Source organism: Lissotriton helveticus, chromosome 5_1, assembly GCF_964261635.1.
Source record: "Lissotriton helveticus chromosome 5_1, aLisHel1.1, whole genome shotgun sequence".
NCBI lineage: Eukaryota > Metazoa > Chordata > Amphibia > Caudata > Salamandridae > Lissotriton > Lissotriton helveticus.
Genome location: NC_136065.1, coordinates 2,082,247,775 through 2,082,260,968, shown reverse-complemented (window position 1 = coordinate 2,082,260,968; position 13,194 = coordinate 2,082,247,775). Strand labels below are relative to the sequence as shown.

The 13,194-nt window shown below is 44.2% G+C and overlaps 1 protein-coding gene across 2 annotated transcripts in view; it reads left to right on the top strand.

Annotated features, from left to right (window-relative positions):
- LOC144756331 (decapping and exoribonuclease protein-like) overlaps positions 1 to 6,533 on the top strand; it is an 80,785-nt gene extending 74,252 nt beyond the window's left edge. For both annotated transcript variants that reach the window (XM_078646048.1, XM_078646045.1), the window contains exon 8: positions 3,437 to 6,533. In XM_078646048.1, coding sequence (XP_078502174.1) covers positions 3,437 to 3,557 — 121 coding nt within the window. In that variant the 3' untranslated portion in view covers positions 3,558 to 6,533. The remainder of the gene's footprint in view (positions 1 to 3,436) is intronic.
- The last annotated feature ends 6,661 nt before the right edge of the window (positions 6,534 to 13,194 follow it).

Here is a 13,194-nt window from a genome sequence, read left to right as displayed (position 1 = left end):
TTCATGAACTTGAACTTGAACTCCACCTTTAGCCCACAATAAAGACTTCACCTCAGATTGTTTTTTTCCGTCATTGAGTTTGGACATTTTATTGCCACCTCCAGGACAGATGTGTTTTTTTGCCAGGACCTACAGCTCCAGCTGTGGAAAATTCAATCTCAGTGATGGGACAACTTCAGTGGACACTCACCGCTGTCAGTGCCCTGCTTCGACTACTGTGTTGGAAGAACTTTGCAGGACATCGACTGCAAGGACTCTGAGCAGCTCCCTCAAGGAAATCAGTTGCATTGAAAATGACTAACATGGCGGCGGAGAGTATTATGCCAAATCCATCCTTGATATAACTCAAAACCAGGCCTTGACTCGCAGTCAATTTAAGAGTGGCCCGATTGAATTAGAGTTCCCAGAGGTGCTTTATTTCGGTTAAAAAAACACAATATTTACAGTAGCATCCTCCCCAGCCTGGGTACAGGCGAATGATCACACCACACACCGAGCTTGGAATTACACGTCTTTATTTACCAGCGTGTAACATTTAACTGAACATTCTACATCATGAAATCCATTCCCACACCTTAGCACTTACGTCACTGTTCTACACAGTCTGTAGGAGCCAATAGTGTCCCATCATTTCTAACTCACAAGACACTACGGGGCATATTACTAACAACGGGCGCTAAATATCGCTATGCGTGAGTAGTGTGATTTTAATTATTGCTGGCTATCGCAGAATTTTATCGCCCGGGTAGCGCGTTATTAACAATGCTTATCAACCAGGCTATAAAAATCCAGTGATAGCCGGTGAAAAGCAGGAATATCGCTGGAATTCCAGCGATATTCCTGCAGCGATAGGGAATCACTTGTAAATAGCAAAAAACACAAGATAATGGACGGAATGTTGCACAATGGCAAAACATTCAGCCCCAGTCACAGATCTGGGTCTAATCCATCGTTATTTTGCTCACCAAGCCACCCCAGTTCAGACATGACCATATGCAAATCAGTCCTGACCCTGTGCCTCATGGGAACAGTCCAGCCCGAATTGCCAAGCCATGTCTTCCCTGGACCGGAATCAAGCATCCTAGGAACGGTTTCAGGCTATCAGCTGTCTTCAGCTAGGATAGCTTGACTCCAGTGGTGTGGAGAGCACGGGACCCACGTCTGGGCATACCATTCTAACATAGGGTGAACAGCAAAACACACAAGATGATGGACGGAATGTTGCACAATGGCAATACATTCACCCCCAGTCACTTGTAAATAGCCCATTGTGGTTGTAGCCTGAGATTCCACCCCCCATTACACATATTGCTAAGTCTGAATTACAGCAGACCTTAGCTTTCAGCGATAACCGCGGTCAGCGCAGGTTTTGACACCGATGTGTGTGTCAGGGTATGCCTTGTAGCTTGTGCGGTTAGTGACTTATTCCCTGTGGTTTTGCTCGGGAACGCCTACTTTGTATCTCATTAGAGATGCGATGGAAGGTGTAAGCAAAACTGGTGCTGATACTGCAATGCCATTATCGCTGCTTTTTGGAAAAACACTAAAGCGGCGATAATGGGCTTGTAAATATGCCCCTACATCTCTCCTCTGTTAAATAAACAGTACAAATAATACATGTGTACATCACAATTCTTCAATAAGTCATTTTGGTGCTCGAATCAGTCGCTCAGAACTGGTCATGTGAGGTTGCGGAGATACAGGAGAAGTATCCATGACTGGCACTGGGGACAGAGACACTGGTACAGTCACTGGATTCTCCGGATTCTCAGGTGGTTAAAATTCACTTCTGACATCTAGAGGTGGTGATGATATAGACTTCTGCTTGAAATGTGAAGAATTTTGCATAATGAACTCTCCAGGACCATGTGCCCTTTAGTAGTCACATCTCACAGTGGGTCAGCGCCAAAAGGACCATCCGACTTGTGTTTCCGTTTTTGCCTGACAATGACTTGGTCCTCTCTTTTGAACAAAGTGTTCTGACTACATCGGCGTCTGTCCACACAGGTCTTCATTTTTCTTTTTGAGATGAGTCAATAATGCAAACTCTGTCAATGTCAATAGATCTGTCATTGGTCCATTGTGGCAAGTTGGTACCTATGGCTCTCCCAAAAGTCAAGTTGACGAGGCTTTCACCTGTGGTAGAATGCAAACTTATATGTATGCACGGAGTGGAGAATGAAGAACTGATTGGAGTTCAAACTTTTCCTGCGCAACGCACTGAACGGTCTTCTTGATGGTGCTCATAAATCTCTCGACCACACTATTTGCCTGATGCTTCACATTTAGATGAGTGAGAAAGTCTTTAAAGTCTTGACTATTAAAGGGTGGAACATTGTCAGATTTCAAAATCTGAGGAACATGCCATGTTGCAAAGATACTTTCTAAATTCTAAATGACTCTGTCATGAGTAGTCTATGACTGATGTTTCACAACAGGAATATTCACCAACAATTACTCATAGATGATGTCTGTTTTCAAAGGATTCAAAGACAATGAGTTGCACAAATGACAGGTCTTCAATTCGTAACCCTTTTGTTAAGACGAGGGAACCACACTCGATTCCGTAGAACTCATTTAGTAGCAACAATTCCACAATGTCCCTCATGATCCAGTTCAATAACTTGTTCTCTCAGACTCTCAGGTATGACAATTCACCCTTTTAAGATCGCACCGTCCATTAGCCTAGTGGGTGGAAACATGTTTTTTTTAATTGAAGGTGGGACAAGAGGTTGCTGGGTGGGGGTGGGAGAGTGACCAGGGAGAAGGGAGGAGAATTGGGGAGCAGGGAGGGGAAATAGTTCCTCGCAGCCACTGCAAAGCAAGGTCTGATGTCAGCATTGGAAGGATACATCATTAATTGAAGCACTATGAGACCAAGATGCCTCTGGGCAGGATAAACACTAGAATAAAGAGGAACGTTATTGAATCAGAAATGATATAACAACAAAGCCATCCAACCATAAGCAAGGTTGAGAGGAGCTGGCCTAACGGCTAAGGCGCTCGACCTCGGACCTGGGGAACTCGGTTCGAGTCTCGGTAACGACGCCAAAAAACCCCTGTGATTCTGGGCAAATCACTTAAACTCCCCGTGCCTAAAAAATGAAAGTAACTGGTGCTATGTAAAGCGCTCTGATAACTGATTCGGTTCGGTTCAAGTTCGCGCTATATAAAACTCTCCAAAAAAAAAAGGTGCTGATCAAACGCCCACTTTAAGCATATGTGATGTATTGGAGACAATAAGCTTTGTCAGGAGACAGCTAAAGCTGTTTGTATCCAAGACCTAAAATGAATCTGTGCAATTTATGTTGCATCAATGACATATGTTCTGATATCCTCTGTGTCTAGGACTATCTGTGTTGCTTTACTATTGTTAGTGCCTTAAAACGAAGTTGTAGGTGTTCTACCTCTTACAATTGCTATTTTCTTGTTCCAGGGTTGTGTACGTCTTCTCCTGGAACAGGGGTGATGATGTGCGCTATCAAATCAAGAGAGGCCAGGAGCACTGCTTCTTGCTACCAGAGTTTGTTCAACGCTTGACGCAGCAACCGCGCTGAGCGCAAGAAAAGACAGCCAAGCGCACAAAAGGATAAGCAAACTGCTTTAAAAAATTTATTTTAAAGTTCTTATTTTTAGCAAATTGCAGCAAAATTGAAGGTGATTTCTGTGTTGCAAACATACCTTCTTTTAAATGATTATTGGTACAGCTTTGTACATTTTTATTGTCTGAACTCACCACTTCTTTAACACTGCAAAATGCATTTCAATGCTGTTCCATGCATTAAATTGCAGAAAGCACTGCATGCAGGTACTCTCTCATTCGCACTGTGATGAATGACTTCTCCTTGAGGTCTGGTGTTAGCTAAGACCTTTTGATTTTACTAAAATAATACATTCATACTTATAGGTGTTATCAGCCAGTGTTATGCCCACTGGTCTGTTGTTGTGGCATTCACATTTGAATTCTACCCACTACTGGATACAGTGTGTGGCAGTGGGTCATACCATTTCAACCATTGGTTGAGTTCACTGTGAGTGGCAGCATTCTGCCCTACCACAAGCAGAATGTCAACACACAAAATAGTTCCCTTCAGTGCCAGGGGCTACTAATGTTTTTAAAATATTGGTGAGGTCCCAGTAGCTCCCCCAACAGTAATGCTTTACAATAGCCACCAGAGATTTTGACTTTGCCAATGCTTGTTTTCTAATTAGTTTTGTTATCCCTTAGTCATAATCACTGGGTAAATTTTTAGCATGGTCGTATGATTTCAATTCTACACCAGTGCTCTATACTTAGTGACGTATACATGTGTTGTTTAGTGTCTTGCAACCCTGCATTTTGACCCTGATCTAATGTCCTAGCAGATAGTTCAAGTTGTAAGTTATCTTGTGTGTACCTTGCCATTATGTTTTGTAAATGAGACAAACATTGAACAAATACGGTTGTAGTCCCGTACACTCCTCTTGGCAACCTGCACAACCTAGCATACATGCCAACATACCCAAACAGGAGACTCACAGTTTTTGAAGCCTAAAGATTGTGTTATTTTGCTGTTTACCACCTAGAATTGCCTCTGCTTCAATAAATGTCAATGGGGGAAATGCATTCCTCTGATTATTTTTTTTTAATCTCCCACTCTCCTCTACTAAAATGTTGGCATGTATGGGCTAGTTAATCTCCAGCTGTGCCAAGCAGCCAAGGCAGCTGTGACTCTGGACAAGCCATTTGCATCTTTGTTATTTGCCTATTTTTAAATAATTTAAATTGAAAACTCCCTAGTACCACTAATCCCTAACCCTCCTCGTGAGTGAAACCTGGACTGCAAATCCCAGGAAAATGAAGATAACCCTGGTAGGACGTCCTTTTATGAATTCAGCTTCCATGACTCCTAAAATCTGCTTTTAAAGCATTTTACCTATTCTATGTCATTTTGTTGATTATAACAATTTCCAGCAGCCATGAGCTGTCCTCTCCTTGCTCTAAAGAGGGCTTGAAAAAAATGAACGAGAATTGTGTACAAGCTCCCGTTGCTTATGCTGTTTGCTGTTGTTATGAGGCATGACAAGTAAGTAAGTAAGTAAAATGTGTATTGCACAATTATTTAAAATCATTGCAATATGCACGTACAGAAAATGACCTTTTAAGTAAAAAAGATGTATTCAAGTCTATTAAAAAGACAATAAAATTGATGGGTAGGGTAAAGGGAAGGTAATGCAGAAAAGCCAAGGGAATGTCACTTAGGGGGGTTAAAGTTCAAGCTTGCTCGGATGATAGAGTCGAGGAGTTAATTTCTGTAATGAATTTTACAAAGGCATGACAAGGCCAGTGCCCGGTCTCCATTATAGCTCCATGTTTTTGGCATGACATTGTTTTTCGGCTGTGATGTTTAAAACGCTTTGCTCTTACATGATAATGTATTGAGAAATCATTATATACGCTGCTCATTTCTTAGCAAGTCTCATTATCATGTTTATTCGTACACTCTGCCCAAGGCTAGATGTACATGGAGCGAGATACCCTTGTCTGTCTGGAGACAGCTCTTCAGCTCTAGACTAACCGCAGCATCATCTTTGCACCCCTGACACAGTGGGATTGGAAAAGTGCTTTAATTATTTAAACCGGCTCTGCAACATAGCCTAACGGCTAGGGCGCTCGACCTCGGACCTGGGGATCTGGGTTCGAGTCTCGGTAATGACGCCAAAACCTCCTGTGATTCTGGGCAAATCACTTAATCTCCCCGTGCCTAATATGAAAGTGTGTCTTCATGTTACGTAACTGGAAAATATGTAAAGCGCTCTGATACCTGATTCGGTTCGGGTCAAGTTCGCGCTATATGAAACTAAAAAAAATAAAAAAAATAAGGTAAACAGCCATGACAACGCGGGCTTTACCCCGCGCTGCCATCACAACGCAAGTCGTTACAACGACTTGCCCTGGAGGGCGCTCTTGGTAAAGGAATAGTTTTATTTTCTATTCCAACACCTTCCCTACTGTTACGTGGGCTGGAGTTGGAATAGAAAATTAAACTATTCCACAAATCCACCGCCTACAGCGCAAGTTGTTGTAACCACTTGCGTTGTAATGGATGTGTCGTAATGGCAGTGCGGGGTAAAGCCGACGTTGTCATGACATACATCCGCAACATAATGGGCTGAGGAGCACTTTGGCTAAGATTGTTTTGTAACGGTATACACTGTGACTGAGATGCAGTCCTGCTGACACTGACCCATATCCTGCTACAGGCGATAGCCTGGTCCTGCACACGTCGGCTTCCTGATACATCGCAGTCAGGTATAGGGGGTTAGACTTCCTCTGGCAGAGGGTACCCCTGCTATGCTCCCGATAGTGTAGGTAGCGCTAGATAGGAGTATAATTACATTATAATCATATAATCACAGTAACGCTATAATGTATGAACTGTTCATCCTGATTAACATTTTTGTAATGCTGGTTACAATGCTTAGTTTCTTCTGCCTAATAAATGCAACACACTCTATGTAAGAATGTGATTTAATAAATGTTTTAAAACTTACTCTGTATCTTTCTTGTGTTACCCTGGGAATGCAAAAGTATAATAATGAAAGGTTGATGTGTTTTTATGATTCCTTGAGAAATTATAGTGGTCATGTTCGAGGTTGTTGATACCATCTGTCACACTGATAAGGTTAGAGGTTCAGATGGGGCACTGTGAGCCAGCTAGGAACTGGGCCAACATTCTCTGACAAATACTTGTGAACAGAGTTCTGTAGTTTGAGGTCCATGTTGTCCAGATACACAGCCCTGTTCAATTGGTAGGAACTGTATAACACTGTATAATCATTATTTTTATACTTTTATCGTTTTGTGGGATAACCACTACATAAAATACTTTGTAAATGGAAAAGAAGTGCTGTCTTTAGTTTTCAGATCATCATGTGGAGAGGAAAGTTCCGTGCCCAATTGCACCAGGAAACCAATCTCTAGGAAATTGTGGAGTGCAAGGGGCTGGAATCTTTGATTCTGGACAGTATCCCTGCAGACATTGGTCACCTGCTCAGAGCAAGCTGAAAATATCAGCAGGAGAGTCTCAATGGTCAGGGGATGGTAGGGGCACTCTGGGGAAAAGTGGTCCAGAAATCGAGCGTTGTATGTAATGTACTCCCACCCCCAGCGCCTTGAGACCCTCACGAGTGAGTAGCATGCTTTATAAACCCCTGATTGATTGATTTGTAGAGCTCTGCATGTTACCCATGAGGGATATCCAGGGGCTGTATAGGTCCCCTGTCTTGTGCGCTGGACAGGATGGCAGGAGAGTTCACAGGGCTGTGAGCTCTGTCATTGACCCTTGGCTGTTCTCCTGAGCAGGGCTCAAGGAGGGATCCTGGGCCGCTTGGGGGAGACTTTGCATGCTCTCTTGTGATGCTACCCGCACCGGTCTTTGCTCCTGCCGTCAACCCTTGCTCCTGCAGCAGTTTCACCAGGTGAGCATCCAGTGAAATGAAGCCCTCTGTGTCAGGCCCTCTAAGATTTGAGGCCGTACAGAATTGAGAGTGGTGGAATCAGATGCAAAATTACCTCTCCAGGTGGAATGCTGACACTTGAAGTAATGGGGTTAGAGTAGCGAAGGGGAGGATTATCAAGACAGTGTGTGGGCTGTAAGTTGTAGCTATAACAATAAGAGAGCATGCAAAAGTGTGTGCCCCAGTAATAAAAAGTTCAAGTAAAAGATATTTTCTCCCAGCCACGACCGCTGTAGTTAAAAGCGGTGTGGTGATGGAGCCGGCTGGGGGGGATTTCAAAAGATGACCATGAGGGGAAATTATTATTTATGTATTTTTCCCTTGTGCATTTTTCCCTTGTGATGGGGCCGGCTGAGGGTGGATCTCGAAATCCACCCTCAGCCGGCCCCACCGCTCTCAACTGCCGCGGCTGCTTTCTCCTCCACATAGTCTCCACCTTTCATAGAGACATTGGCGTTCCAAGGGGGGGTGGGGGGGCGGTCTGCCCCAGGCGGCACAATTTTGGGGGCGTCTGTACGGCACTGGTGGCCCGTTGCGGACGCAGTGATCTTTATAATTTATTTGGGGACACTGTGTCCACAAATAAATTATAAAGGTGGCCGCAACGGGCCAGCAGTGCCGCGCGCGGCCCAGTTTGAAAGTGCGTGCTGCGCGCACCTGACCTGCTGACTGTTGTTTACTCCTAGTGCACCAGCGGCAGTCACACACGGCCAGATTCATCAACGTAAAATCGGCTCGCAAAGGGCCAGATTCTGAGAATCCGGCCTGAAGCCCCATTGTGGCCAGTCGCATTGTTTTATTTAATCATTGACCATTGACATGCTCTAGTTTCAGGCCTGGGGACAGATGTGAAATCATCAGGGATAGTAGCTGCTATGATGTGCAAATGAACCGCACAGCCATCCTGAACACTTTCACTCACTCACACTAAAGAGGCTGCAGGCTTCAATCACAAGGTACCTAGGAGTTGCAAAAAGTGATATGACAGAAACGCTTTGCAAAAGATTTCCTTTTCCCAAAAAAGTTAGTGAAAATGTGTTTATAATTAGCATATAGATTTACTCAGGTTCTAAAAAAAATTTCTGCCTACTGTGAGGCCATTACTAACTTGCCGTATTACATAAAAAGAAATAAATGGCAAAAGTAAAACAAAATTATGTTTTATCTTTCCATTGGCTAAATGAAAAAACATTCTACTCATCATTAATTCACACCACAATAATTTGTATGTCGATTGTTACAAGTGATAGAGTGATTCCTTGAGCAGGGACCTAGGGGCAGGGCTACTGGAATTATGTGATTATGCAGGCCTGGCATTTTTCGCATAGCTATGGATTTGCCGCATTTGCCACATAGTCCATTATCTTCTGCATAATCTGCAGATTTTTAAAGAGGTTGTTTTTAGCTCAAATGGTTCAAAAGTTATAAAATTGCATTGACATGTGGTGGCGCTGAGTGGAAGGTTCTTTCCTAAGGTTGACTGGGCACCTTCTGATTGCTTATTGCTATATTCAGGTGTTAAACTGGTCCCAATGAAGTGCAATCTATGTCTAGTGTTAGCAAGCGTAAAAATATAAAAATAATGAACTAATACTATCACATAATGTGCCGCATTATGCTGCATAGTTTTCTTTTTCTTGTTGCACAATTTAGTCAACAGTAATGCATAATTTGAATAAAAGCTTCAGCCTGAATTTTCCGCATCTACATTTTAAGGTTGCGACAAGCAAAGTCCTTCCCCTTTCCCGAAGCTAGAAGGGCAACAGAGAAAGCGAAGTCAGTAGCTCTTTAGGTGGTAGTTATTGTCTTAAAAATGTCATGTATGTGCATGTAACGGTATGCAACGTTTACAACGAAATTTTTACAACGCACTACCATTACAACGCAGGTATTACCATGCATACCATTACAACGGATTGCGCTGGGGGGCGCTCTAGGGTAAGTAATAAGTTTAATTTTCTATCCAACACCTTCCCTGGTGTCCACGGGGACTGGAGTTGGAATAGAAAATTATACTCCAAAGTCTTTTTTCCTGGTATCAGGCCACCAGACTACTGAGATCTTCCTCCGCGTTCTTAGTGACGGTTCCTAGGATCAATAGAGTGAGGATGGGTGGCCGTGCTTTTAGTTTCACAGCTGCTACTCTTTGGAACACCCTCCCGCTGGCGCTGAGGAGTAGACAAGATCTTATTTCCTTTAAAAAGGATCTCAAGACCTTTCTGTTCCCTAAAGTAATGTAATGTGGTCTATTGTGGGAATGATGTGGTCTCAGCGCCAGGATACCCTTTGGGTGGCAGCTGCGCTTAATAAGCAATAAATACAAATACAAATACTTACCACTATCCAGCACCTCTAAGCGCTATGCGTTGTAACGGTATTTGTTGTAAATACAGCGTTGTAAAGGTATGCGTGGTAAAAGTATGCGTTGTAACGTCATACATCCGCATGTAACTTGCATGATCGAGGTAACTATTAGCGGCGATACTACGTGTCTCTCGGACCTCTTTCAAGTGCTCACCATCCTTTTTCGCCAGCACCCCCCCCCCATGGGCGGCAATCTGAGGGATAGCCCCGGGTGCCACAAGCTCTAGCTATACCTCTGCAGAGAGAGAGAGACATCTTTTCTTTCTTTGTCGCTAAATTTCTGAATAATGCACCCTTGATCTTCATGTTCTAGATGGAACCTGCCCAACTTTGCATCAATCCTCAAGGGGATTGGAGAGAGTTTGATGCTCAGGGTGATTGTTGAAGGATGCTCAGAGAGTCTGACTCCTGTGTGATATGCGTTGTAATCTGGGTCACCAGCGTTCCACGGGATGGTGTATGGCCCTTCAGCCAGTTCCTGAAAGCCAGATGATCAGTGGTGGTCCTGAGTTCCAGGTCCGTGGGGTGGTCGATGGCTGAGGCTCAATTTACCGCGAGTCCATTTGTCTTTGGAGACATCAGTGTCGGAGCTTCAGTTGTTGTCTTGAGAAAAACATTCTAGAAATTTGGAACGCATTCCATTTTTGGGAAGTCTATATGCTACAGAGTTTGATTCAGTTTTATATTTGTAAGTTTGAGAAGAGCAGGTGGTTGAGGTTTCTCTTCAGATTCTGGACTGGAGTGTTGAAAACCAGAAATGTTCAAGTGGAAAAGATCTGCCCATCAGCCAGTTTAAGATCACTTTTAAAGATCCACAGCTGGAAGTGATTTTCTTGGTACAATGCCATCTGTGGGTATCTTTGTCTGGTGCTGAGTTATGTACATTGTTTGGCTTTTCAAGCGTGAAACTATCAGAAAGGGGCTTAACTAATGCATGGAACACTAACCCTTGGATTATTTATCAAGTTAGATCTGTTTGCCAACCAGGTAAGAAAATTGTTTTTTATGTAAGTCTTTATTATGATAAATTGATCTTTGAATTTAAATTGGAGCTGAATTTAAAGCTGTGGGTCATTTGGTGTTGTGTGTTGCTGCCTCATCAGTAGCTAGTCCTGGTTGTGGGAGGTATGGGCTAGTTGGCAGCCGGGATCAGTTTCATGGCCGTCTAGAATCAACGAGTGACTCAAGGGGCACCGCCTTCGGAAGATGCGGGTTAGGAGGCATTTTTGAACTGGTTGGGCAACAGAAGGGTTTTAGTTTGTTCCACAGTTTCAGGCTGCTGTTGAAGAGGCCTCTGCATTTCTGAATTTGCTGGATAAAGGATTCTGGAGTTAAGTAGGTCTCCCTGGGACTCTGTCTGGAGACTACAGTCGTTGGTGTGAACATCAGAGGCAGCTGGGTCAACCGGCAAAGTAGTCTGTGCTTGTGCTTACACACTGTAGACCTACTACAATAAAAGCATGTGTAATGTCATTCTGTCTAAGCCAGGCCAGTAATGCAGTTTTGATAGTGGGAGGCTTCTGGTTAGCACTTGCATGATTTTAATCCTTGGTAGCCCCTGTGTGTTATCTGTACTATACCAAAGTTCTGAGTGTGTGAACACAACAGGTACTCTGCTCTCATCAAGACCTACCTGTAAGTTTAGAACATTTTTCCTAATCCCTACAATCTAGGCAATGATGCCAAGGTCTTTTTGCAGTTCTCCTTGCAGGGTGGAAGAGCATCGTCCATGGCTTGGGATCATTGGGGAAGGTTTGCCGGTTAGGTGGAGTAGATGCGGCACCTGGAGAAAGTAGGCAAGTAGAGTTTCTTCTACAGATATCTAAGTCAAAACGACCGAATGGATCTTAATGAAAAGTAAACAAATTTGCTGAACTCAGAGCCCAACTTTGATGACGAAAAAAACAATCTAACATGCAGTCTGTGCCAATGCGTATTGCCAACTAATGGAGGAGTCACCGTATACCTTGTGACTCTATAGACATCCCGGTAGAAAAATAACTTGCAAATATCTGAGCACACACTAAATGGCAAGTGTATGCAAAGCACGTGAATCTACAATAGTGCACAATACACATACAGATGACTCACCATCCTGGATATAGCTGCCTTTTCTGTTGCAGGATGTTCCGCGTTGGATGCCGCATAATTACCTTCAACTAAACCAGCCCAAAACCTAGTTACTTTGGTACCACGGGTAGACACTCCTCGCAGTCCTATGCAATGTTCAATATCTGGAGCTGAAGATGATCATCATGCCAACAAGTAAAGTGGAAATATAGGCTTTATTGTTAACAGTGAGGGCTCCCTCAGCCCTCAGATTCTTGCAGCTGATGCTACTTCAGAAGACTTGGATTAGTTTTGCCATTATTTCAGAAGGGCTCTCTGGCAGTGAATTCTCCTCTGGATTATTGTAGTGCTCTGATTTGGGGGTGGATATTCTGCAGAGGGGCCAGTCTACATCAGTCTGGGCCATCTTTGAACTGAGCAAAAGGATCACGTTTATGAGGCCTGACATTCTCTGCATAGGCTCCCAGTCCAGGATGTGCTTCATGTTTAAAATCTGGTGCATTGGAGCTTCACGGGCATCCAAGATGGTCACGTGAGCACAGAGCTCCCCGGACCCGCGCCGCCCTTCGCAGATATCCTGACTACATCCTGATTTTGAAGACGGGCTTTTGTTCGCACATCCTCGCTGATAATAATATTCTTTGAAAAATCGAATTCGGACGCTGGGATCCTCTTTTACATCGCTGCTGATTTTTGCGGCCCGCCCCAAAGCGGACTGGGGGCTCAGTTGCTTGGCAGGCCTGGGAGTAGTTAAACAACAACGGCTGAGGGGATCCCCTTCGGTCGACCCCCTTTTGACTTTCACTTTCGTTTTCTACTCCCGGATTGATGGAAGTGTTGCCCTGATCGGTCTCCGGCGGGCCTGGTGTCTCTCCACTGCTTTGTGCTGTCCCTGCCGAATGCCCTGACTCTAGCGTCCTTGACGTTACTGCAATCTCGGTCTGGTTTTGTTGTCTGTCTGGCCACTCTACGACCGGCCATTTTTACCAGGTCGCGGGGACCCCTTTGGGGTCCCTTCTCTAATATGGCCGCCAGACCCGATCCCAAGAGGCGCAAGATCAAAACACCTCTCCACGGGGGTCAGACCCAGACGAACATTATGGACCACTATGCTCAGATGAAGGGGTCCCCAAGCGGTTCTGGTCTCACTTCAGACGACCCTAAGACTGTTTCAGTAGCGCCTTCGGACATATCGTTGCAGGACGTCATGGGCGCCATTACCAACATGCAGGCCTCCATGGGACAACAGTACGAGGCCCT